This window comes from Triturus cristatus, chromosome 5_2, assembly GCF_964204655.1.
Source record: "Triturus cristatus chromosome 5_2, aTriCri1.1, whole genome shotgun sequence".
NCBI classification, from domain to species: domain Eukaryota; kingdom Metazoa; phylum Chordata; class Amphibia; order Caudata; family Salamandridae; genus Triturus; species Triturus cristatus.
This window is the reverse complement of record NC_140588.1, coordinates 374318250-374345980: the sequence shown is the minus strand read 5'-3', so window position 1 is coordinate 374345980 and position 27731 is coordinate 374318250. Positions and strand designations below refer to the sequence as shown.

At 44.7% G+C, this 27731-nt stretch overlaps 1 protein-coding gene across 1 annotated transcript in view; it reads left to right on the top strand.

The window, feature by feature from the left end:
* The window catches only part of LOC146823027 (uncharacterized), a 119147-nt gene extending 100512 nt beyond the window's left edge, over positions 1 to 18635 (top strand). Inside the window, exon 4 of the mRNA XM_085606353.1 lies at positions 17350 to 18635. Coding sequence (XP_085462479.1) covers positions 17350 to 17615 — 266 coding nt within the window. The 3' untranslated portion in view covers positions 17616 to 18635. The remainder of the gene's footprint in view (positions 1 to 17349) is intronic.
* Positions 18636 to 27731: the final 9096 nt, after the last annotated feature.

Below are 27731 nucleotides of genomic sequence, written 5' to 3'. Positions count from 1 at the left end.
CAGTTCAGACCTGCCGCTGCATCAACAGAGGAGAGAAAGCCGACTCACCTGACCGACTTGCCGGCCACCATCTTGCTCCTAGCCACTCTGTCCCTATATCAATATTGCATTGTAATGCCAAATATGGTTTAAAACATGTTTGTAAAAAATCTGTTTATTGAGGTGTCCAAGACACACAAATACAAGAATAACAAAATTGTGCGCAGTTGGAAAGTCATCAAGGGCTACAGGAGCGATATGAAGTATTTCAAGGTTCCAAAGAGAGCCCCCCTTTGAGGTTATATTAGTGTCAAACCAGCAAGAGAGCAGAGAGGACGGATACACCACTCCACCATAGAGGAAGGGAAGTCCAGTCTCTGAACTTGGGAAAGGTCATAGTGAGACATAGATTCTGCAGTGGCTATGCTGGAAGTGTTGGTTGCGGGAGTCTCCCGGCCAAAGGTGTTGGGGGATTCAGGAATAGTGGGGGGAAAAGGGTGGGGAGCCAGGTGGGGGAGGAATCGGCCTCTTCACGTGTAAGTGAGCATTGTAATGGGAGGGAGGCTTAGTCAAAGAGTTTAAGGGCTTTATTCCAGGGTGGAGTAAAACAGGAGTATTCCACTCGGGTGAGATAGGTTATCACTGGCTGCCATATATAGCGTGGTACACAAATCAAGCGAGAGAGATTACTCTCTTGGAGAAGGGGCGAGAGGAATTCAAGAGGGGAGTGCACCCTCCTGTGTTGTAGCACTATTTCACAAAGAGTACTCTCCTGATTATTTAACCGTTGATAATGGTTACGTTTTTAGGACAATTCCTGAACTAACACTGGTGGAAAATCCTATGTGAAGCTATGAATATTCCACCACTATGAAGTGGGAAAGGTGGCACGTCCTTTTGTTTTATATTCCCTCACACACCCTAGTAGTGTCAAGCTTCATCACGGGACACCCTGACGCCAAAAAGTCAGGGTGGGCTCAACCATATTTCAGGGAGCACTTAGTGAGACCTGTTTGGCCAGGGGGTTAAAGATTTAAAAAATCCACTGTCCGATCCCAGTTTCCCTTTATTCTTGGATCTGCCAGGGACATTAAAAACGGAAAGTATGGGTCAAAATGGATATTATGGTCCTAAAACCCTATTGCCAACATGTTTCAGTCTGCTGCTTCCCCATAAAGGGTGCTGGACTTTCTTCAGGGCGGGAATGGTTACCCCCTGGAATGAGGAATAGTAAGAGAATTTCCCTACACTATTTTGTATAAGGGCAGGTAGCTGCTCCTTAGTTGAACTTGAACGTTTGCTTTTGGTGTCACTCCATCTGAGGAAGGAAAAGAAAAAGACAACACAAACCACCATTGTATTCATGTTCAGAAATGATTGAATTATCATGCGTTGTGCTGTTACCCCCGTGTTGTAGTGGTACGAAGGTGACAAACGCAGTAATGAGTGTGATGCACTTGCATTTGTCTATCACACATTCAATTTTGTTTATTACCCGTGTGGTGGCGGCAAATAGCCACATTCTGTCTCCTTTCACTCACTGGTGTGTGTTTTCAACATTAATGAAACATCCGTGTCATTCACAGTCACTCAATCCTGTCAATATAAAATTGTCGGGCCTCTCATCACTGTGGGTTTTCTTTAAAAAAATTCCTTATACACTTATACACCCATTTTTCTTACTCCGTTTTGGGAGAGGTTACAGTCCACGTGGGACCTCACCTTACACTGGGGTAGACACTGTTTGTACTAGGATAATGTATGTAGCCATATAAATCAAGGTTTTCATGCAGCAGGTTAGTGATCCAAAGCGACAAACACAGAAAGGAATGGGAGATAAAAGGAAGACAAAAATAAAGAAATGGCGGTGAGAAAAGATAGGTGAGCCTCTCCAGCGTGGAGTGGAGCTCACTCATACCTGCCGGCTATAGCTAAATGTTTTATCAGAGTGAGACACCCAATGAGATAAAAGTTCCACGGCCATCACATGCCATAGGTGTTGGACCCACTGGGCCATCGACGGGGAGTAGGTGTTCTTTCAGTGAAGGGCAATTATTTGGTTGGCTGCTCCCAGCATATGGACTATAAGACGTCAGTTAGTGTGTGTTATGGCCGCTACTGTCAGAGGGTGTATGCCAAGTATCACTGTCTTGTATGATTCAGAAAGTGGGTAGCCCACAACCCCCATGATGTGGCTTAAGATATCTTTCCAATAGATCGCTATGAAGGGGCAGGCCCACCAGATGTGAAAGAAGTTGCCCGTTGCTGAAGTACATCTCCAGCAGAGAGACAGAGGGATACATAGTGGGCAGGCATGCCGGGGTATAGAACCATCGGGTCATCAATTTGTATGCCATCTCGCGTTGGGGTATGCTCCTGTACAACGTGGGTATAACTCACCACAATTGGTCCCACTGTTTTTGGGAGATTCCCTCAGTAGTGTCAGAGTGCCGCTGGGACTGATAGGAATGAGTCTGAGTTATCCCCACTCTCCATAGTGACCATAAACCCCCTGGCCTTATTAATTTCCATCACAAACGGGACATATATTATCAGGCGGAGTAAACAGCTCCTGACCATCAAATGTGGAGGACACATACTTGTCAGGCACCCTGCTGATTTGAATGGTGTAACAACCCAGCTTTCCAATGAATGTGCTGATCTAGTGGCAGCGTTTACATCAGAGATATTGGGGCCCGTAGATGTAGTGACAAGTTTTATCAACCTAACTGTGGATATTAGGGTCCTCTTATCTAAGCTGATACACAGCAAGCTTAGAAATAAAAAGTCATGGTTTGTTAAGGTATGTCAAATATCCAACGAAAGGTTACGCTCAGAATTAAAACAAGTCTCAAGGGATAAGAGGGCCATTAGCACTTGCAGGAAGAATTACAATCTGGCCCTAAAAAATAGAAAGGCTGACCTGATGGTTGAGAACTGGGGTACATTAGTGGCAGCTTGCCAGGCAAGGGACACACAGGCCTTTTGGAAAACAGTCAAATCAGCTTCTGCTCCTGGAGGAAACCCCCGATCTAGTAGCGACCCACATTGGCCCTGACATTTGGACAGATCATTTTTTAAAATATACCTGTCTATCATCCCTTGTAGTGAGTATGGGTTGTTGGGCGTACCATTACCCTTGCAGCTTAGCTTTACTGTTGAGGAAGTCCTAAAGGTTATCAAAAGTAGCCCTATAAACAAAGCCCCTAGGCCAGATGGTGTGCCCATGGACATGCTCAAAGTTAATCTGGAGTACTGGTCCCCACTTTTGACAAATGTTTTCAACTCTGTGTGCAAGGTAGGCATCCTGCCGACTTGGCGCAAGCCAGTTATTGTCCCAGTCTTCAATAAAGGATATGTGTGTGACCTGCTGCATTACTGGCCCATATCTCTCCTTGACTCAGTGACAAAAATAGTTGGGCGTATCGTATTGAATCACCTGCTAGACATTGGAGAGAAATATTATTTCTCCCGCCCAATAGGGTACTAGAAAAGGCCTTGGCATTATTGAGCCGTCTTTAAATCTCCACCTCCTAGTAGCTAAATACAAGGATGCCAAAGAAAGCTCTCTAGCTGGCATTTATGAACATGTTAACTGCCTTTGACTATGTTAATTGTTCGAAGCTGTGGGGCATTTTAACATCGCTGGGCCTAGAAGCTGGCCTTGTTGCTTTCTTGCGCCATCTTCACTGGGACTTGAATGCGTCTGTTAGGTATGGCAAAAACAATCAGTGTTCCTCCACTTTTTCAGTCAATCATGGGGTTCAGCAGGGGTGAGTGCTCGCTCTGATCCTGTTTTTGTTCCACATAAATGAGCTTAAACTGATGCTTGTGAATGTGGGGGCTGATGTACCTACAGTTAACAACAAGCCCATGCTGGCTCTCCTCTTTGCGGATGACTCCGTACTGTTGGCTAGGAGTGCAAATGGCCTGAAGCTATTGATAACAAGCTTTATTAGCTTTATGGAGAAATTAAATCTACAGACCAACTTTTCTACGACTTATATAATGGTATGCAGTCCCAAAAACACAAAAACACGCCCTATAAGCATTGGGGGGAAATTAATTACTAGAGTAAGCCAGTTTCCTTATTTGGGACTGACATTTGATGAGGCGTGTTCTTGGGCTCCATGCGTTGCAAATAGGATAGGCCGCTACTCTCGAACAGCATGTTCTATTTTTTTCCCTGGCCACTTCCTTTGGGGGCAAACCAATTATCCCTCTATTGGAAATCTATAAGAGGAAATGCCTCCCTTCTTTGACCTACAGTTTGGCAGGTATGGAACCACAGGAACATAAGCAGGGTGCAAGGTGAAGAGAATAGAGTCTGTAGGCTGATCTTGGGAGTTCCTCCCTCAACCCCCCATTTATCACCCACCAGGAGCTTGGCTTGGAATGCGTGGAAGACCAGTTAAATCTTGTCCTTCTAGTATTATGGTGCTCAATCTTGCCGAATGTTGAGGCTGGTGTTAACCGAGCAATTATAACTGATTGCCTTTTATGCCATCATGGTCCCAATATCCCCTGGCTGAAATATATAAGAGAGAGCACTCTTGCTTGAGGGCCATATATTTTTGAAAATCCTGAAAGCATTACCAAGAAGGATAGAGGGTGGATTAAGGACTATTTTCTAACCCACAGAAGGGCACAGAGAGAAGGGAAATAATGAAATCAACAGTCTATTGTATCTTCCGAACCACTGAAGGAGCCCATTACTTCTCCATCATACAGAATACCTGGGAATGGATGTTATTACCGCGCTTTAGAGCATGCTCTATTAGATGTGTTTTTTACTTCCCTCAAGAGCAATTTGCACCTGCTGATATACTATTTTGTCCCTATGATGAATCGTCGCCCCAGACCTATTTACACTTTGGGCCCGATTCACAGAACTAACTTAAGACAAAATCCTAAACTTACTACCATTTTAGTATTCACAGAAGGCCCCTACTCATTTTGGTATTCACAGAAGACACTTACTCACTTCGGTATTCACAGAAGTTAGGAGTCCTAACTTTAGGACTCCTAAATACCTTCTGTGAATACCGAAAGTCTTAAAATTAGGAATTTTCTCAGTTTAGTAGTAGTATAGTTAGGACTCCTAACTTTAGGACTCCTAAATGTCTTCTGTGAATACCGAAAGTCTTAAAGTTAGGATTTTTCTCAGTTTAGGAGTAGTAAAGTTAGGACTCCTATTGAATAGCTCATGTTCAAGGCCGGACTGACCGTAGCAGGCACCGGGCATTTCTGGTGGGCTTGAAGGTTGGGGGGTGTTTTTCCAGCAGTGGGGGCCGGTTCTGTTACTGAGGCCAGTTTTGTAGCAGTGTTACAAAATCGGCCCCCTGTAACGAAAGCGGCAGCAGTGCCGGTTCTCACTAGCACCCCCATTGGCCCCTCCCAGCCACCGGGGCAGCAGAATTGCCAGGGCTGGTTTGTGTTCCTAGTCCAGCCCTTCTCATGTTCCTACAATATCGCAACTTGTTTCAGGTGAACATTGTAGGGCACCAGCACTTGTATATAAACATCTGAAATGGCTTTTTAGTAGCCCAAACGCACATTCTATGATGCCCCTTGTTCTTCAATGTTCTACATTCTATCGATGTTCCTTTGGTGTTGTGGGGGGTAGATAAGGTGTCATAATCCATGAGCATAAGGCAAGGCATATGCACTGTTACCTACAAACAAGCATAACTGATTAGGATACAGTAATAAAGTCACATGTAAGGTATATTTAAAGTGATTCAATGTATGGTTACCCAAAAAATATCCATTATCGAAATCTCCTGTTTTTTTTTGGCCTTGTGTTAATGCCACTATGGACAAAAATGAAAGAGGAGTGGGGGCTTCCTGGAATTCAGGCCTCAATATCGGTGGTTACGTTTTGCATCTCATACCACTTGATTGTTTGGGAAATTAGTATTTTTGCAATTCCTGGCAAAAACATGCTGATCAGAAACTTACAAAGAAATGATTGGGCATTGTCGATAGTGAAAGCATGGCCATAATTTGGAATGTCTTTGATGAAATGGTCACCAAATAGAAGTCTCTGTGCAGCCCACCTAATGTTCCCTGCAACTCTTAAAATGATGTGGAAAAATAGCATGCATAATTTCAGAGAGACAGATGAAGTGGAAAACTTAATTAAACAAATCAGGGCATAAAAGAAGTGATAATGGCACTAGAGAGAGGGCTCAAATGGGTATAATGAGAGTACCCAAAATGTTACAAGGGATGGTTCCCCGGAGGGGTTGGGTGGAGGCCTTCCCGGGAGAGTTTGGGTTGAGGGCTGATACAATTGAATGGTGTGAAGATGTGGCAGTGGGTGGAGAGCATTAGGAGATTTAAAAAATCCTCATTTGTAGCAAAGTGTGACATAAGGCATAAGAGTAGATGGTAGTTGGCGGACTACTGAGGAAGTTATTTTAGGCACTGGCGAAGTAAGGATTCTGGGAAGAATGATAGGGGTTGCTAGAGAAATTAACTTGAAGCTCCTTTCATGGAATGGGAACTGGATTACAGTAAGAAACAGAAGGAGGAAGATCTCAGGCTCTCAGAAGCCGGAGTAATAATACTGGAAGAGACACATCTACTGAAGAAGGAGTGTGAAGAAGCACAGAAGGAGCAAAGATGGATCAGTGACTTTGCATGTTTGGACCAGATGTGTTATGTGAAGGGGGTAGTCATTTTGATTAAAATGTCTGCCCAGGCTACTTTAAGAGACAATATAGCAGATCCCGCTGGGCAGTGGTTGATAGCTAAAAATCAGGTGCATAGTGTATGTTATGCAATAGTAGCTTTCTATCACCCTCGAATATTGATGACCATGGTCCTCTTCAGGCTCTATATTGCCAATTTTTGGGACTAGCAGTATCGATAGTGATAAAGGGGATTTTAATTTAATACATGATCCTGCACTTGATACATCCACCACAAGGAAAATGGCTAACTCCCCAAGGAAGTTAGCACAAGTGAGGCAAATGATGAAGGGTCTGTGCTTATGTGATTTGTGGAGACAGAGGGCCGGTAGGAATAAAGTTTCAATTTTCACAATAAAAAATATGGTAATTTCTCCAGAACTTCTTTCTTTCTTATAGATTCTAGAATAGTCAGTAGGGTGAGTCACCTCCCTGAACATATTTCTGATCATTCAGCAGATAGGTTAGATCTGTACTTGGGCTAGAGCTGTGATCTCCCTAGATGGACCTTAGATAGGACACTATTGCTTGATCAAAAGATAATCAATCAGCTGAGACAAGATACGGTGGCTTATTTTGAAATGAACAGTGGATCAGGTTCCCTGCACATAATTTGGGATGCCTTCAAAGTTTTCATTAGAGGGAGTATTATAAGTATAGAGGCATGTAAATACATCGGGCCCGATTCACAAAGGTAAACCTAGACATTTGGTCTAAACTTAGACCAAACATCTAAGTTTACAACTCAGAAGGCCAGCGATATCCATTTGTGGATTCAAGAGCGAGATTAGAAGGCAAGGGAGGAGCTTGATACTTATCTGGAAGGCATCTGGCAAGGGAAATGGGAGGCCAGTAAGTTAACCCTCCACTAGTACATAAAAGGATGTGGGTAGCTATTAGCCTGGAAAACCAAGGTGGACAATACAAGAAACATTATCAGGAAAAAAGTAGATAGAGACCAGGAGAATGGTGTACTGAAGAGAGATATAGAGCAGGCTTTTGCCAACTTCTATCAGGACTTAAATAAGGAGGATTTGGAGGTGTTAGAAGAACAATTAGAGAATTGGTTTAGGGATTTGCTTCCGAAGCTCTTGTCTGTTTTGAAAAAGGCATTATATCAGGAGATAACACAAGAGGAGGTAAGGGTGGCAATTAGGAAGCTAACAAAGGGAAAGGCTTCAGGCCCCAATGGCCTCTCAAATGAGCTACATGTAGCCTTGGCGGCGGATGTACTCCCAGTACTCATTGGATTTTTGAAAGACAACTTTTCTGGAGGAAATACTTCACAAGGTCTTGGGAAGAAGCCACAGTTAGTGTTATATTAAAGCCTGACAAGGAACCACAATTCTGTGAATCTTATAGACCAATATCATTGCTGAGCTGTGATTACAAGATTTACAAACATATTTTTGCAAGGAGACTGGATAGGGCGACCAGGAGCCTAGTTAGTATATGAGGACTAAAAGGTCTTCATCAGGGGATGTCAGCTACATGAGTTCACACATGGAGGAGAGGTGGATATGGCAATAAAGGGTAAGGAATGAGACAAAATATGAGAGAAAATCGCACTCCTTGGGTTCATACACAATTTTAATCCTTGTGAGTACTTTAAAGAGTGCAGGTGGGTATCACCTTCTGATCAGTAGGCGTAGGAATCAAGGAAGCAAAGTGTCTTTAGAACAAGGAAAGACATCCCCACATGTCACTCCATAGGGAAATTTAGGTAAACTTTCTTCAATAATAAACGCTTGTTCATCAAATGTTAAATTCAATCTTCATTTATTTTGATAGAATCTCATCAGTTTGTGTAGTGTTGTTCAGTCACACTATTTCAATATTTATACATCAAATGTTTGTTTTTCCATGACCCAATGCATTTTGGGAAAGCCCTTCGTCAGGGGAAATTCCTAGGATATAATAAATCAAATGAGTCTAAATACTACCGTGCAACCAATTGATATATAGTCAAAAGAATTTCAGAGAAAGGGACATAAGTAGAAAAAGAGTAATATTAATGTCCATCATTCCAAAAGTCCTCAGATGAGTGACTACATTTAGTGGTGTCAAAAGCACTTGAGCGCGTAAAACCGAAAATCGTGAAATAACAGTGAAAGTGATGAAATGCCAGAAAATGAGTGAACAAAGTAAATACCCATTAATTAAATCTGGCTGTGACGAGTGACAGATTCCAACTGTGTCTTACAAGATAAAGTTAGTGCTGCCAAAGATCGCCATTTGACAATATTTGTGACGTTAATGAAAAACAAAATATGTGAACATTTTGTGAGTACTTCAGTATAAACACAATATTTAAAATTTGTCTCCAAGAAGTACGAAAATCTTGAGTGTAGTAACCGCGATGTTTCAGAGTAACTTAAAGATAGTCAGTGATTTTGAAGATAGTACCCCAGTGCTACGGCTTAATGTGAAAAGGTGAAAAGAGTGAAAAAAATATATAATGAAATAATATAACCCGTAATCAAGAGGTTATGTAGATAACGTCAGTGCTCTCATAGGGCGGAAAGGATTAATAAAACATGATAGTACGGATTAAAGATTACACACCATCCTATTAGGGTGAGGAAGTATCAGTGTGCGCCATAGGAGACGCCAATTCCATGCTTTGAAAGTGAAGCCGTCAAAGCATAGAATAAAAGAAAGGATAGAAATAGAAAAAGTCCTTTTGGAAAAGGGCCCCGTTAGAGATGAAGGTAAGCGCCATATTGTAAAGGGTAAATAGTTTGACTACTATCTTCAAAGTCAAAATAAGGGCAGCTAACAAATGCTGAAACAAGATAAAAGCTAAGGGTGGGCGTAATGTGCGTATGGGACTTACGCGGAGAGGCACGGAGATGGAACCATTCTCCGTACTCTCCGCATAGTTCCCATACGCACATCCCGCCTCCCTCCCGCAGTATTAAATACATAAAAAAATAAATGTTTCAATAACCTTACCTGATCGGCAGCGTCCCCTTGGCAGGAATGCGCATGCGCGGGCTCCCGCGCATGCGCAGTTCTCAGAAGAAGACGAGCTGGAAGAGATTTGAAGCCCGGGGACGCCGCCGATCAGGTAAGGTTATTTAAACATTTATTTCTTTATGTATTTAATACTGCGGGCGGACAGCTTCCGTTATGCCCCGAGTGTGCGGAGATTTGCCCTGTTTCTCCGCCTATTATCGCGGAAAGCGAAAGGGCAAATCTCCGCACATTCCGTGGGCGGAACGGAGTTGTCTGCCCACCCTTAATAAAAGCATGTAAATAAGAAAGAAAAAGAAAAAAACGGAAATGCACCAAAGCGCCATGTTATAAGGTGATGTCTGATAATGACGTGACCAATCAATTCAAATATAAGTGAAAAATTAGAAAAATAGTCAACTACAGTGTTGCTGTATACTAGGGTTAGTGAATATAACGGATCAATGAAAACTATACACATAGTTATTAGTTATATCTCAGAAGTTCCAGCATTACGTCAAATAACTCATTCAAGGGTACAAGTAGCAGTTAAAGTACACACATTCATTGAGTCCTTTTGGAATCACTGAGTCCAATCTTTTAATCCAGGGGTCTCTAACCTTTTCTGTACTGAGAGCAACTTATGTTCAATGAGAGCTACTAATGTTATTAGTGTTGTATATTCTAATTTTATAAGATGAGCTTCACACAGGTGAGCTACTCAGAGCTAGCTGGAGAGCTGCAGTAGCTTACAAGCTACTGGTTGGAGACCCCTGTTTTAATCCAATAAACCTCTCTTTGAAGAAGGTATTTTTGATTATTTCTGCCTTCTTTTATGGGTACAGTTTCTAAGATAAGCGTCTTAGTTGGCTTATGTTATGATTGTGAGTACTGAAATGTACAGCAATGGTTGATTTTGAATTCCTTGTGCGAATATTATTTTGATGTACGGTCAACCTCACTTTAATTTTTCATTCTGTTTTTCCCACACAAGCCAATCAGCATGGGCATTTTAGTAGATACACTATGTTTTTTGAGTCACAAGTTGCTGTGGTTTTCAATTTTATCTCAGTTCCTTGGGTAGGAAGTCTAAATGTTGTACCCTTGATAATGCTGTTACAATTGCCACTATTAAGACAAGGTAGGATTCCATTGTGTGTTTAACTACCGTGATCATCTGATTTAGATAATAGTTCCTTCAAATTTCTTGATCTTTGGTATGCAAAAAGTGGTTGATGTTTAAAGATACCTCTAAATTGTGCTTCTGTTTGCAACATTGGCCAATGCTTTAGGATTATGTTTTTTACCTTACAGCTCCTAGTGGAGTATTTTGATACAAATACTGTTCTTTCACATTTGTCCTTCGGGTTATCCTTTTTCAGAAGCTGTTTTCTGCCCTTCAATACAGCTCTGTCTATTGCTGCTTGTATGCCTTTATTGGGCTATACTCTTTGGCTAAATGTTTTAAGGATATCCCAAAAGAGTCATACAAGCAGCAATAGACAGACTGAATTGAATTTTACACCAAACTAGTGCTTTTTTATGATAATACTCCAGCTCCGAGAAAACTTATTATTGAAAGATTGATGATCTCCATTGGAGCCCAGTAATGGCACCGTTTGGTGTTGACCTGCTGAGTAAAGAACTTGATAATCTCAATTAGCTTTGTGGGCAATATTAAAAAATAAAAAAATAACTGTTTGTTGTATAATTGTGATTGTGGTGTAATTTTTTGTATAAAGAAAGTGATTCATTTGTTACCTTTAGTTTTTCTACATGTTTGTTGATGTTCTTTCTGTGTAGTGATTTTTCTAATGATGTTTGGAAAATTGAGTTTTGAAATTATTCACTTGAAGAACATGTTGATCTAAAAATAAGAACTATTTGAAAAAGAAATAAATTGCTGTGGCTCATAACGTGTGTGTGATCTCATGAGTGAATGATTTTACAAAAAAATATCAGTATTGGCATTTGTGTTCTTATTACTAGGGCCTACCCTTACTGGTTATGGGTTGAACCGTGTGTAGTTTTATTAAGATACTTATAAAGGTATTAGCCTGCCGGCTTAGCCTGATTATTGGTAAGGGGATTACTCTCCGGCAGCATGGATTTATTCTGGGCAGAGGAACTAAGGATCACATGCGCAGGGATGTTACACTGCTTGATGCTGCTGCGATCGCTAGAGACCCTATGGCGCTGATCCTGCTTGAACCGAAAAAGCATTTGATACGGTCTGCTGGGATTACCTGTGGGCTGCCCTAGAATGATTTGATATAGGCAAGGGTTTTATTTGAGCTATACGGGTAATGTATCGGGCCCCCGATGCCCGGCTTCGTTTAAATGGGGGCCATACAAAACTACTCTTGATCACACGGGGAACAAGACAGGGTTGTCCTTGTTCTCAATGTTTGCATGCTACATAGATTGTTCGATTTGTAAAATTGAGGCCAATATGAAAATGAAACCAATGTGTTTTCAAGGGCATGACACCAACATTTCGGGCTATGCTGATGATCTGGCGGTTGTAACATCTGATCCCCAGGTAGCGTTAGCAGAAATCGAGAAAGGGACCAGATCGTTTGGGTGGATTTCTGGGTATTCACTCAATTAGCAAAAAACGCAAATAGTAATAAATAGCATGGTTTATCTGGAGTGAAACAGTCCACAATTAATCTAGGGGTAAATATAAAGTCAGAGCTAAGGCAAATTGTGGAGCTAAACCTAGCCCCGGCGATCCAAAAAGTGAAGAAGGATTTTGATAGGATGAATAACCTACATCTGTCTATTGTTGGTCTGTGCAATATAGTTAAGATGATCTTTCTACCCTAAGTCCTCTACCTCTTTAGAGCAATACTGCTGAAAATCAAAAAACACTGGTTTAACGGAATTGAGGACTTGATAACAGGTTTATATGGGCATTTGGGAAGACAAGGAGAGCCCTGAGATTTATGATACTTCCTAGGGAGAGAGGATGGGCCGCCCCAGACTTAAGAATGTACTATTGGGCCGCAGTGCTTCAGTATATGTATGGCCTAGTGGGGGGGAACTCCGTGGATCGATTGAATAGGGGGGGGGGTCACCTGACACTTCCATGGCCAAAACAAGAACTACTGACCCCCAGCAGTATTAGTTCTGGTGTTTCTAGACTCATTGAAATTAGCCCAGTCTATCCTGTGTTCAGCCGGGTTACGGGCGCAGCATTGGAAAATTATCTTCTTGCTGTATTACACACTGGCCAAGATAGCTCAATGGGGAGGCCTAACTGGGGTTTGCTGTCCTCGCTGCAGTAGTGTAGAAGCAGATCTAATACATATGTTTTCAACTTGTCCCCTGCTAGAAACTCTGGAGAAGGATATAGAAAATGTATTGGATCAATCCCTGACAATAAAAGCCACGCTAACACCAGAACTAATACTGCTGGGGGTCAGTAGTTCTTGTTTTTGGCCATGGAAGTGGTTAGAATTTGTATTTCTTCAGCTTGGTTGGAACCACTCGCCCCAACATTTCAACTATGGCTTGCATGGCTTTTATCCATTTTTAATCTTGAAAAGGGGATGTATGAAAGGAAGAGACAGCGGGCAAGAAAACTAGGAAGGTGTATATGGGCTCTGAATTATAGCTGGAAAAAAGACAGAGCGATAGGCCTAGATTAATCATGAATTGTCTGTATTTCAAGTATGTTTTATGATATTAATTGTAGTTTTTAAATTGAGGGAATTCGGATCTCCATGCTCCCTCAATATTGTACTTATTATATTTTATTATTAGGAAAACAAGCGGTGAAATCGTGTCCTAAATGTGGTCTGGAAATGGTGGATGATTTGCACATGTTTATGTAGTGTCCCGGTATTCAACTCTTCTGGCAAAGCTCTATCTGAGATGTTAGGTAGAGAAATAAAGATAAGCGTTGCACTGATGATTTTTTGTATTTTGGTGGCCAAAGGGGCAAGCATCAATTTGCCTAAGAATCAGAAATTATTTTTTATTTGTAATGGTCTTTTTGGCAAGAATGGAGATACACATGAAATGTGTATCTTCTATTTCCTCGGAGCTTACTGAGTGGGGACTTTCAGGGAAGCGAGGCAGTATGCTAGACTACGATTGTTCTATACCTAGCAAGGCGGAGATGTGGGTGCCACTAGAGAAAAAGGGGAAGGAATGGCACTTGAGCAGAGCCGAAAATAACTTGGAAGGTTTCCAATGATTAAGACCTGTGATCCAAACTTGGGATACACCAGGTCCAGTGACAATCAAGGAACCTGATGTTGGAAAAGGTCTTGCTTAGTATGGGGCGCATAGGTAGGGAGACCGCGACTCTAACGTCCCCTCTCCTAGGGAACTCCTGCCTGCTGCATAATGAGGATAAAAATAAAATCCCACTACTAACTGCTTTCGGATGGCAATGAGCAGAAGAGCCTGTAGAATCTATGTTTGTGTGCTAGGCTTTATAAGTCCTCTTTAAAAGGTTGTCTCTGAATAGGTTCATTAGGAAACCTTACAACATAACTGACTTCATGACAATCAGCGGCTTCATGAGAACAATAGGATGACCTACTACCTCCAGCAGACTTTGTCTGAGACGCAACAATTTCTTTGACATGCTTTGCAGTGTTTTGCACTGTTGCACCCATAGATAAATGCACTGTAAATTGTGCATAATCATTTAAAATATTTCTCAAATTACCTTTAAATATTTCTTCAGTAGCATTAATATAGCTTTCTGTATCATCTTGTACTACTGAATGTAATGGGACGCTCATTATGTTGCAGAATGGTACCAATACCTGTACATATACAATGTGCATGTGGATTTGTGAACAAACAATACAGCTAATTGAATTATTTGAAAGGCGCTTCCCTTCGGTCCATGTAAAGCATAAATAGAAAGCGTCACCAAGAATCAGGCTCTTTGAGGTAGCTTGCTAAAGACAAGCATTTGCAATGCAAATAGGTCTCGCATTTGTGAGATAGAGCTATTGACGCTGTAAATGGCAATGTTTTTTACCTACACGTTTTATTTTTGGAGTGAATGTATGTAGTCTGCAAAATCCCTTGGAAAGGTCCTGCACTTCGTAATAAATATATTGAAGAAGACGCAAAGTGTGGATTGTGTCAACAACTGTTTGGCACGTACCTCATGGGTGAAGTGTCGCCACACATGCACACCGTGGTGCTCTACTAATACTAAACTCATTAATAAAAGTAGTGCTTACAGACTAACCAACGCGATCGGGATCGGAGCATGTGAATCCGAATCCCGGCTTCTCTTTCATTTTTTAGACTATTTGACTCACTCTCCTGCGTCTTGGTTATCCTTCAAACACTGGGAGGCAATGAAGTTTGCCAAGGGGGCGTTGAGGCAGGGAGGCTTTGGGGGTACATGAAAATGTATTTATTGCCTAGCTGTCAAAGGTCACCCGGTGCTATTAGTTAAAAGTGTGCAGATTTCATTAAGATATTAAGAGTACTTTACTCGCATCTATGAGAAAATCAACATTAACTAAACAAAATGCCAGAATGCGTGTCAGTTTTCACAGTGTTTTAGACAGTACTGGTTGCTTAGTTTCATTGCATTAATTTTTGTATTTACTCTTTTACACAGCATCCAAAGTAGGTTACCTAACCCCAAAGCCCCGAGTTGTTAAATGACCCATAGAACGGAGTGTTTTACAGTTGAACAAATGTTTCCAAATGTAATTTTGGTAGTGCCATGGAATGATCAGCCAATGAGGTACTCGATGAGCAGGTATTTAACTACACGTTCAAAACGTACGGTATTGTGGCTGTTGTTTGTTTGTGCACAACCACCTCTCTGAATGTGTTTATTAACACAGAGCTCCATCTACAAGACAGTGCTCACAGAGGGGTGACTAAAGCACAGAACAAAATGTATTCATTCATCCTGTGTATGAAGGCACCCGGAAGGCTTAGGTGCCCGCCCTGAGAGGCTAGGGATCCCAGCGCTTCTACAGACTCTGCCGTGCTCCTCTGCAACAGCAGGGCACAGCTCAGACTCTGCCGCTACTGCTAAGAATAGGTGAGGGGGATGAGGTTGGGGCATGCGGAAGTTGCCGGCAGATTTCCAGGTTATTGAAAGTGATGATTCTGACATGAGACAATGGAGACTGACTTTGTCTGTTTGTCTGCACCAGTCTATTTATTTACCATCTACCAGGCTCACTGTCATGTATCCATTCATCTCTCTTTGTTAGAGGTGCGCGAGCCAATATATTAATTAGCAGGTAGAGCCAGCCGGAGACAAGCCAAGCGTGTACGAGCCAGTGGGCGAGCGATGAAAATGATCGGCATTTGAATCATGATGAAACATTTGAAACATGATGTAAATGTGTGCTAATGTCTCTTCAGAATTCAAAAAAGTGCATTTCTTTAGCGCGTCACCTCAGTACACAAGATTATAGCACTGAATTGAGAGGAAGTTATTAAAAGTGCTTGTTTTAAGCATGAGTTAAAACACTGCTGCTCCTCCCACCCGACAACAATACCGTTTGTGAACTAAGAGGCGTCAGTTGCCATGCCTACCCCGAATGTTGCCTAGAGTCTTATAATATTTAGAGTAACATTAAAATCTAGTTCATTAAACATGAGAAGTTTTTGTACAGCACGCATCGTGAACTCGCATATTTCAAGGTGGCAATAATAAAGATGAAAACGGAAGTGCCGGCAGGCAAGAAAACACGAACGGGAGTAGGGTGGGGTGGGGGAGGGCGAGAAGTCACAGACTGAAGGAGGGGCGATGGGGTGGGGAGACAGGGAAGAAAATAGTGTTAGGAGTAAAGGGGCCAATAGCAGTGGAAGAATTTAAATGAAGAACGAGGAGGGACTAACAAGTCTCAAACCAATCGGAAGGCAGCATTTAAGACAAAAGCGAATGGGCAGAGAGTGGGCGGAGCTTCCACGGAGCTTCAACACTACAGTATATACTGCATGCCTCACAAAGCGATGGCAGCGCATTCGCGCTGCAACGCTAGGCGAGACCTAAAAAACCAAGCTGCTGTTGCTTGAGAAAAGAACTTCCAGCTCATGTGAGGAAGCAAGTAGTCGGCCAGTGGGGAAACGAGCATTGGGTGACCCCTGCAAACCTTAACTCAAACTCAAAAAGAGTTGCACGACATTGGGGTAGAAAGCCAGGTGAGTGTCGCAGTGAAAATGTGCGCAACCAGACAAGAACTGCATAAAACAAATAAATTATTAAACAAACAAGACCTACCAATGACTAAAAACATTGTCAATAACCCACATATAGAAACACACATTTAAATCTAACTGCTATTTGCAGCAAGAAAGAGGAAGAAATATTCGTGCCCTGCCATTATATACTTCTCCAATGAGACCACTGTGGGAATATGTTTAAGTTCAGACTCCGAAACTTCTGGGAGGTGACTTTTTCTATAACTGTTGCCTGTTCTATTTTTATTGTTCAGTTTCTGGCTGCTAAGTGATTAAAGACGGAACGTTGATGCATAATAGAAGTCCCCAGTCTTTACCTAAAATTAATTTTCCATTTCTTTATCTCTTTTTTGATTTTACAGTCATAACATATTGTTTGCAGTCAAATATGAAACACCTGTATTAATATGTATAATAAGACTATTATTTGATGCATTTGTGAAGATTTCCTTTTGAGCTCCTGTTGTACACTAGTCATACAGAGTTTAACAAAACAATCTAAACAAAAAAACTATTTATGTTTCTTAATTAGATGCAGATTTTGAAAATCGTTCCCCAAAATGCAAGTTCATTTTAAGTAAAAGTGATGCGGATACAATTAGTAATGAGTCTGGCTATGGATACGACTGGAAGGAATCTTTTAAACAACAAAGATTAATAGTCCAGAGCAACAGCTTTCAAGAACTGTCTACCATTGGAGCGACACCACCAGAAAGCCATATCTCTTACCAGGCAAAGAGGGACCATTTAACAGATCTGGAGGGAGTAGAGGATGGAACAGAAGAAACGTTCGGCTAAACACGGGTATCCAAGTGACCCCTGATGACCAGATTCTAAACTGTGATGGAGGAAGTTTGACAATCATGCAAGAGCCTTTACTAGACTGCATTGTGAGAGAATCGCTCAACAAAGAGATATCCACTTTTCTCACTAAATCCAGTGACTCATTAATTAGTGAGCCTATAAAAAATAAAATGAAATTTGCTGATGTTTTGACATCCTCTGCCGACAAGGATCACATTGACAAAATGGATCAGGTGCACTTTGTTCGAGAGCAAGAGGTGAGGTTTCAATAATGTAGATATGGAGACTGACATTAGAATTTGGTATTCAGATATTTTCACCAGATCTGTCCTATTTAAAACAGTTTACAGTGATATTAAATTTAGTACAAAATTTGTGACTGATGATTCAGGTGTTATCCTCTGACATTATAGTGGTTGTCTTATACTCTCCTCTATGTATAAGTTAGATGACAGTGTTGCTGTAATAATGGGCTAGCATTGTGTTTTGCTCAAGGAAATAGCTACAACTTACGTTAAAAGATCAAAACGGCCAGGTTCACAAACATTGTTGCAGACCTAAGTTGAACTTAAATGTGGAAAAAGTTATCTGTTTCATGCAGTCTAAGATTCTAATTTACAGAATCAGGATCTGTAGAAGTGCATACCCGCAGCCCGCAGTTTACACTTTGTCTGGTGAAAATTCTGCTTGTATTGTGGATTTCTGCTACACAAAGTTTAAGGAGAGATGTGAGAAAGAGGGTTTAGAGGTGGAAGAGTGGGGCAAATGCAAAACACACTGGACACTCCAAATCCTTAAATTTGTGGGTATCCATAAATCTTTTACCTTACTTTTTTCCACCCTATAAAGTCACTGAATAGGCAAGTTTACAGGGTTGGAAGTTGTCGGGCAAGTGGGTTCTCCGCAAGTATTTGCTCAGTGTAGATAAAAATGTTCAGCTTGATTTCCAATAACCATAGTCTTGGACTTTCTTAAATTTACGTGTGCACCCCAGGAGCAGTTTGTGAATACTTGAGAGGCCATTAATAGGTTACATTTGTTGATGTAAATCTACCATATAAAGTTTTTGTAGTTATCACATACCTTTTGTTAATCAGGACCACAGTAAATATTTAGACACACTAATATGTGTATGCCTACATTCAATTTAAATAATGCATGTGCAACTGAATTATAATGAGGTTTTATACTTCTGAAATCCTATAAACATCATGCCTTCTGTGTATCATATCAGCACACAATATTCAGCATGCAACTTTAAGTATGTGACCTAAGCAGAGGCCGCTTAAAGGCTCCCAGCCCTCTTCTACAGCCTCAGCCATCTGTCCCCTCCCTACTTTCTCCCCCTCCTTAACCCTCACCTTCCCCATCTTCTCTCCCCACTGACCCACGTCTTTACACACCACTGAGGTCAACACACTCTGACTTTGGGTATCAACACACAGGGGACCCGTATGATATGCCCCCACAGGATGATGCCTGGGACTCTTATGATGTGGACCCTCCAGGGAACATGGACCCCTATCTCTACCCCGCCCATCCCTTACCGGCAGATGACCCTACTTCCTGCCATGAGGTCCTTGGCAGGGCGGCCTTATTTCATAAGATTGACATGCATAGGGATGCCATTGAGAAGGTTTTTCTGCTAGAAACCTTATCCTCCTCACAGCGCTCCATGCAGTGCCTCCCAATGCCTAAAGGCATGCTAAAACTGGCCTCAGGCTATTTTAGTGAGCCGGGTAAAGTGTGTGTATTCATCCCTGCGGTATTAAAAAAATACAAGGCCTCCCATTCTGACTCAATCTGCATCTGGCTCAACTCCTGCCAGACTCTTTGGGGGTGCATACACACTCAAATGACCCCACAAACATGCTCCCGGCGACATGCCACCACCGGACAAAGAAAGCAAGTGTATTGGCGCAGCTGGTAAGCACGTAATGGCATGCAATGGCACTATCGATCAACCAATGGTGCATCGCGAACTCCATCGGCCTGCTTCCCCAATACAAACCGGCCGACTGGGATGAGATGGAAGAGATCGTTCAACATCTCCCAGAGGAGTACTTCAAAAGAGGGCATGAGATAGTCTCGAAAACCAAGCTAATTTCTAACTCTACATTCAAAAGTGCCCTTGATGCTGCTGACATCGCAGCTCACAGCATCAATTCCAGTGTGCTGTTACGCAGACGCTTGGCTCTGTGTCTCTGGCTTCAAGTCGGATGTCTAACACCATTTCCTCAACCTGCCTTTTAATGCAGAGTGCCTATTAAGGCTACAGGTTGATGTGATGCTGGAAAAGATAAAAATGTACACAGAGACTGTGAAGGCCATGGGTGCCCTCCAGACACCCATGCTTTGTGCGTCCTTTTGCAGGTCAGCCTACTGAGGCCGCTCCAAGGCCACCTCCCCAGACACCTCCACTTCCTTCCAGCATCAGCAGCCTCAGGAACCCTCCACAAGGGGCTACTTCAGAGGGGCATACCAGGGTAATAGCTCGAAGGGTAGCAGCAAGGGCGGCTCCTCTAAAGGAACCATCCCCACCAAGCAGTGACTTGCCCTAACCCTCCCCGACCACACAACACCTGTCAGGGGATGACTTCAAGGGTTCTGTCCCACCTGGGAACACCTCAGACCAGTGGGTATTAAGGCCTAATTCAACACTGTTACTGTTAGGACCTCCCTTCCACACCTTCCAACATACAACATTGCAGACATGTCCTCTCCCCAGAACATCAATACCTGTTTCGGGAAGAGATTCAAGCACTCCTCCTCCAAGAGGTCATAGAGCCTGTGCCACAACACCTAGAAGGAACAGGAGTATATTCCCTCTACTTCCTTGTTCCCAAAAAGAACAGGTCTCTCAGGCCTATCATGGATCTCATACCCCTCCACGAATACATCCTGTTGGAACATTTCCATATGGTCTCTCTTCAAGATGTTATTCCACTGCTACAACATGGAAACTTTACCTCAAAGACGCCTATTTCCACATCCTGATTAATTCAAGGCATCGTCGCTAACTCCACTTTGTGGTAAGTGGCAAGCACTATCAGTTCAAGGTGTTACCTTTCAGGGTCACCCCAGACATCGAGTGTTCACAAAATGCCTCGCGGTAGTAGCCACACACCAGCGAAGGCAGGGCATCCATGTATGTACGCAACACAACATCAATGTTGCGCGCACACCGACAGGTCACCATAAACCTCTTACACGATCTGGGTTTTACCATCAACACTATAAAGTCCATTGAGAAGGCATGACCTAAATGGCAGCAAGGTAGGACGTGCTTGACTGAGGTTCTGCTGCAGCCGGCTGGCCATCTGTTGTTATCCTTTCTGTTCTCTCCCCGCACTAAACCATTGAGTTGGGAGGGATGCCCTGATTTCATAGGGGCCCCCAGGGATCACCGTTGGTGCCCCCCTCAACAATGTGCTATATATAACAGGGATACAGCCTGAGCGGAGAAGGGCAGGTGTGCAGTTCCTGCTCGCTGCAAAGTGAAGCTGCATCATAGGGCACGAAGGTGTTGGATCGTTTTACATAAAGGGGTAGGATGTCCCCCCTTGTTTTCCCAGACATGTGACAGGGATTTCTGGGACTGCCCCAGCCTTGAACTGAACAGCTCTTGGACCCTGTGAAATTATTGTCCACTAATCATCACCTTGACTGGCATATTATCCATGTAGTTATTGGCCATGAGCAAAACTAAGCACGTCAGGCCCCTGCAGGGCTGTCTGCCTGAGAGTGTAAGGGAATCGCCACAGAGGCTTGCAGATATTGTGCTGAGCAATCTGGATTCCACCTTGAATGGCCATTCCAGCAAATTCGACTCAATATTGCATGCTGAACAGGTTGCTAAGACATCCTTGGAGGCTGAGATTGACTCAGTAGCATGAACTCAGGGTGTATCACCGGAAATGGATGGACAGATTAGATGACGCAGAATCCATGCTTACTGCCCTGCACCCGACAGTTCAAGAATGTCAGATGCAGGTGAAAGGCCTCCAAGAGGAGGTTGAAATACTTGAACTGCGTGCAGAGGATGTGAAAGGGCAGTCCTTGTCATTTCGACCTCTGTTTCCCCCTGGAGCGACTTGTTCTGGCCACAAGAACTAGGCCCTACCCCAAAGCCACGCCCCAATGTTAAGAGTCTGGGGATGAAAATCGATCAAGAACTTTCAATGGCCAATCAAGTCTCCGCTGTAGTCAGCTGCTGCACTAACCTGCTCAGGCAATTACGTAAACTCGCCCCCCTGCTCTCGAGGAACACGCTGCAAACCATTGTCTCAGCCACAATAGTGTCTCGAATAGACTATGGTAACGCGTTGTATCTCGGCCTTCCGAAGAATTCCATCAACCGTCTTCAGGTTATTCTAAACGATGCAGCACGCCTGATCTTTGGAGTGTCGAGGAGGACCCATGCTTCCCCCCTGCTCCATCGTCTACATTGGCTGCCCGCGGTACAGAGAGTGGAGTTTAAAAGCATGTGTATCTGCCACAAAGCAATCCACGGACAGGCGCCAGCCTATATAAAAGAAAGGCTTGAACTTTACGAACCAAAACGTATCCTGCGTTCATCTGGATCTTTTTTACTGTCTCAACCCCGTTTCAAGCTTACAACCAAAGGAGGCAGATCTTTCTCAGTGCAGGCCCCTATCGGTTGGAACAAACTACCAGAGGTGCTTCGTAGAGAGCCTAATCTTCTCCGCTTTCGGAAGTCTTTGAAGTCTCTACTCTTCAAAGACGCTTTCCCGCTTCTATAGGCGACGGCTGTCCTGAGACCTATACACCTTCCTCCATCTTTGTTTCTGTACTTGGTCAGTAGCGCTTTGAGACCTGTCGGTGAGTTGGCGCGATATAAAACCCAGTTACAATTACAATTACAATTACAATAACATTTGAATAGTGGGAGTTCCAGAATGAGAGGAGGGGCCTGTCCCAGACGTGTTCATCATAAACTGGTTGGCAAAGGAGGTACTGAAGGGCAAGATACCAAAATTCTTAGTCACCCACCCTCACTGAGGGCTCCTCTTTGTCGCTTTGTGGTCCACCTCTTCAACTACAGGGACAGAGACCACATATTGCTAGGGCTCAAGTGCAGTTGGTCAATATGTACCCTGACTACACTGCGGAGGTCCAGAGGCAGCAATGCTACTTCATGGACATTAAAAAACACCTTCATGTGTTAGATCTCCAATACTCATTGCTGTACCCGGCTAAATTGAAAGTTTATTGACTAGGATAAAACAAACGTCTTTACTTCACCTAAGGTTGCCTGGGACTGTCTCCAAACTAAGGGCATCAGTGTGCCACCTGAGGCAGATGGCATGGGGGAATAGTTGGCAAAGCTCAGCCCAAGGAGACGTGACATCAGAGGCCAGGCCATCATCCCACAATGGAGGAAGCAGCAGAAGCATAAGTGTAGGTGGTGGCTGATGTGCTGAAGCAAATCGCTGATTTGCACTGTTTGTCTCCGCCACATGGACAGCACAGGCAACTTGGATTCAGTGTTCTCAGAGATGGGGCCTACAAGAGGCCTGAGCATGACACAGAGTGGCTGATGATATTGTTTGAATTTATGGACTGGCATTGGCATCATTCATGAGCTGCCTGGGGCGAATGAGGAAGTGGGGTGGTGAGGTGAGGTGCAGCGTGACCATGGGGGGAATGGAAGACCTTGGAATTATATTGATCTGGGGGCCTGCCAACGTGGTCTGCAGCGGAGCATACAGGAGCTAGCCACGGACCCTCATTACATCATGTGGATGGTACTCCGATGGACTGTACGGTTGCTTCTAATTGTAGTTTGTTGAATTGGAGGTGGCCTGGAGGAGTTTTTTTATTATTCTCATTATTGTCAGTGTCATTGAGTGTGCATTTGTGTCCCATTTCACTGTGTTGTTTTCTGTTTTTCCTGCTCATTTACTTCATTGCATTGTATTCACTGCCCATCTCGCATCCCCTCGCCGTTCCCATCTCCCGGTACCCGCTGCTGCTCACCTGCGGCCCCTCCCCCCTGCCCTTACCCGTTTCCTGCCTCCCAGCTGACCGTCCCTCCCTGCCCCTACAAATGCCAACCACTGCACGGTCGCGCCGCTGGCACGCCAAAGGCGCGCTTAAGGCAAGCCCATCTGCGACCCGTCCGTGATGAGCACCAGGATCCCTGGCTCCCCAGGGCCCCGCCGATATGACGCCACCACCCTCCTCGCTTTCAACCCTGGAAGACACCTGGATTGCCAGAGCTCCTCACCGAACACCATCCACTGACTTTTCTCCTGCAGACACTGCCAACATTCCTGCACCATCTACAGCGCCCCCACGTCTGCCGCAGGCTCATGGGACGCCCAGCCCACCGAAGCTCTGACTTGCATCCTCCTCAACGTGCGCTCCCTCCACAGACACACCGTAGATATCTGGGACCTGATTGACAACTTTGCGCCCAACGTCTCCTTCACAGAAACCTGTACCGATGCCACCTCCGGTTCCGACATCGCCACCGCAATCCCCAACGGTTACAAGATCCAGAGGAAGGACGGCCCACACCGCCCAGGAGGAGGACTCAACATCGCACACAAGACCTTCCTCCCACTCTCCACCTCCAGCACGAGTGACCTCCACTCCAACACATAACACCTCCACTTCCAGACCTCCCCCAGGACCACGCTCCACGGCACCCTCGCCTACAGACCCCCGGGACCCCGCTCCCTGGCCACAACAGCAATCACCGACCTTGTCGAACCCTATGCCATCACCTCCATGGACTACATCCTACTCGGAGACCTGAATTTCCACCTCGACAACCGCAGCGACCCCGACTCCACCGCCCTTCTCGACAACCTCTCCAACCTCGGACTGAAGCAGCTCGTCAACACCCCCACGCACAGAGCAGGACACACCCTCGACCCCATCTTCGCAGGAGGGTCAAACGTCCACTTCAGCCACACCACGCAGCCCCCCTGGACCAACCACCACTGCGTACATTTCACCTTCAACACCACCACTGCACCCATACCGGCCCCCCCACCCACCACAAACGAACTGGAGCAAAATCACAGAGGAACACCTCAACTCCACCCTCCTCCTAGACCCCCCCACCACCACGACTGACGCCAACTCGGCAGCCTAAGAATGCTGTTGATTGATCTCCAGATGCGCCGACAAGATCGCGCCTCTCCGCCACCCTGCCAAACAACGCCCTCTGAAGGCCACCTGGTTCACCACCGAACTCCAAGTCGCCAGACGCACCCACAGACGCCTGAAAAAAATGGCAACCCGGAAAACCACAGAAGACCTAAACAACCATAGGAGCGCCCTGAAGGAGTACCACCAGCTCATAACGGACACCAAACGGACCTTCATCAAGAACAAAATCGACACCAACGCAACAAACGTCAAAGAACTCTTCAACATCATACAGCAATTCACCAAACCTCCCAGCGAGGCCTCGGACGTCACACCATCCCAGGAACTCTGCAACAAGCTCAGCGCCTACTTCCATCAGAAGATCAAGACCCTCTACGACCACTTCAGCGACCAGACGCCGTTCACCACCCCTTCCCCCTCGGCTGACCACCAGCCGACCATCACCACCTGGACTCCCGCCACGGTGGAACTCCTCACCACGACCATGATGAAAACCCGGTCTGGAGCCCCCACGGACCCCTGCCAACCACACATCCGGCATCTTCCCTGATGACTGGAAGTGGGCAGAAGTCAAGTCCCTCCTTAAGAAGCCCACGGCCGACCCTACAGACCTGAAGAACTACTAGCCCATCTCTCTGCTCAAGTTCACCATCAAAATCAGCAAAAGACTCGTAAATGCCCAGCTGACTGCATTCATCGAAGAGCACTCCATCCTAGATGCCTCCCAATCCGGATTCCGCGGCAACCACAGCACCGAGGCCGCCCTACTCACCGCCACTAACGACATCCGCATGCTACTCTACCAGGGACACACCGTAGCCCTCATCGCACTAGACCTCTACGCAGCATTCGACACGTTTCACACCACACCCTCTCAGCCAGATTGCACGACGCCGGAATACAAAGAACCGTCCTCAACTGGATCCGATCCTTTCTCTTCGGCAGAACCCAGAGGATCAGACTCCCCCCTTTCATCTCCGAACCCACAGAGATCAACTGCGGAGTACCACAGGGATCATCGCTCAGCCCCACACTCTTCAACATCCACATGGCCCCCCTCGCCGCCATCGTCAGACCGTATGGGCTCAACATATTATCTTATGCTGATGACACCCAGCTCATCCTCTCTCTCACGAAGGATCACGAAGATACCAGGCTCAGCTTCCAGGAAGAAATGAGGGACGTCATGGCCTGGATGAAGGACAGCTGCCTGAAGCTCAACACGGAGAAAACAGAGGTCCTCATCCTGGGACCCTCAACCTCCACCTAGGACACCACATGGTGGGCATTCACCCTCGGGAGTCCTCCCATCCCGACAGACCACGCTCGGAACCTCGGCATCATCCTTGACTCCTCCCTCACCATGACCCGCCAGATCAATGCCGTTGCCTCCACCAGCTGCATCTGCCTCCGCATCTTCCGAAAGACCTTCAAATATATCCCCCCCGAACACAGAAAAACCATCACCCACGCCCTCTATGCCAGCATCAACAGGACCCTTCTACACGTAGAGACCCACGTAGAGCAGGAGGAAGGGCCTTCTCCTACATCGCAGCCAATTCCAGGAAGAGGTGTGGCGCCGCGGCCAGGGCGACTGACTCCGGAATCTGGGAAACACGGTTCAATCCCCAGCGCCGGCGGCAGATTAGCCCAGCACCATGTGACTCTGGGCAATAGCTTGCTTAATCTTCCCGACGGCCCCAAGCGCCTAGAGACCCTTACGAGTGATTGTTCGCGCTTTACAAATGTGGATTATTATATTACCTGGAACGAGCTCCCAGTCAGCATCAGACGCTCCCCAAACCTGCACATTTTCAGGAAGGACCTCAAGACCTTGCTTTTTGACTGAGCCAGAGCTGCCTACCCCCCCCCCCCAGCGCCTTGAGACCCTCATGGGTGAGTAGCGCACTCTATAAACCCCTGATTGATTGATTGATTGATTACGGTGACCCTGAAACATTGTATATTCCAGCAATTATGTATGACTCTGGGGCATCTACCCACTACACAAGCAGCCACATAGGCACACAGATTCTGCCACAACTGTTCCACAACCCATCTCTGTTGTGAAGTGCCCACTACTCAGTAGGTCTGGGGCATTTGTGGACAACATAATCTTTGGGTGAGGTGCCTAGACTGATTCCATGCAACCGTAGTATATGTTGGTCTAGAGATCAGATAGCTCAGAGTGCCCCCACAAGCCCCCCAACCCTAACAGGGAGCAAATGGTTTCTGGCAACCACAGAACATGACAACCCTGACCCCTCAGGGATCATGGTAACAGATCTAGAACCCTTTCTCTCAGTCATTCGTGCACTCTTGTTCTCAGAGAAATATACTGAAAATGTACAATGGGACGTTCTTCAATATATTTATTGAACCAATTTTATACTTGTATATTGTACATGTGCTGCGATAATCAGTAGACAGAAGCATAAGAAAGTGTTTACAAGCACCAAAATAGTAAATAGCAGGTATAGTTCCACCATGGTGCAAAAAACAGTGTATAAATGCAGGAATATAAAACAAGGTAGTAATCAGGCATACGCCTATTATGCAATCCCTACACTATATGTGTCTAGGGTGTGTTTGAGTGTGTAGCCAAGAATCCCCCCATGGGATGATCCAACCCCATTACCTGCCAGGAAAGAATGTAGGACCCTGTCTTGGTCACAAACTGGACACCCCTCACTGGGAGATTTTAGGCAGCTGCTTAGCAAAGTATCAGCATGCAAGGACCTCTTGATGTCCGCAGAAGTGTCTCCTCTGGCTAACCTCCGGAAAAACGTATTTATTTATAATAAAATGCATCATTGCGATGTATATACAGATTAGCATTGTTATATGTTTGCATATAGCCCTGTTGCCCCGTGGAAGAAGATAGAACGAAATTGTATAGCGTGTGCAAAGGCCTTTTACTTGGTGTTCAAGGCATCGTGATAATGTTTCCCAAAGCTAAATATGTAA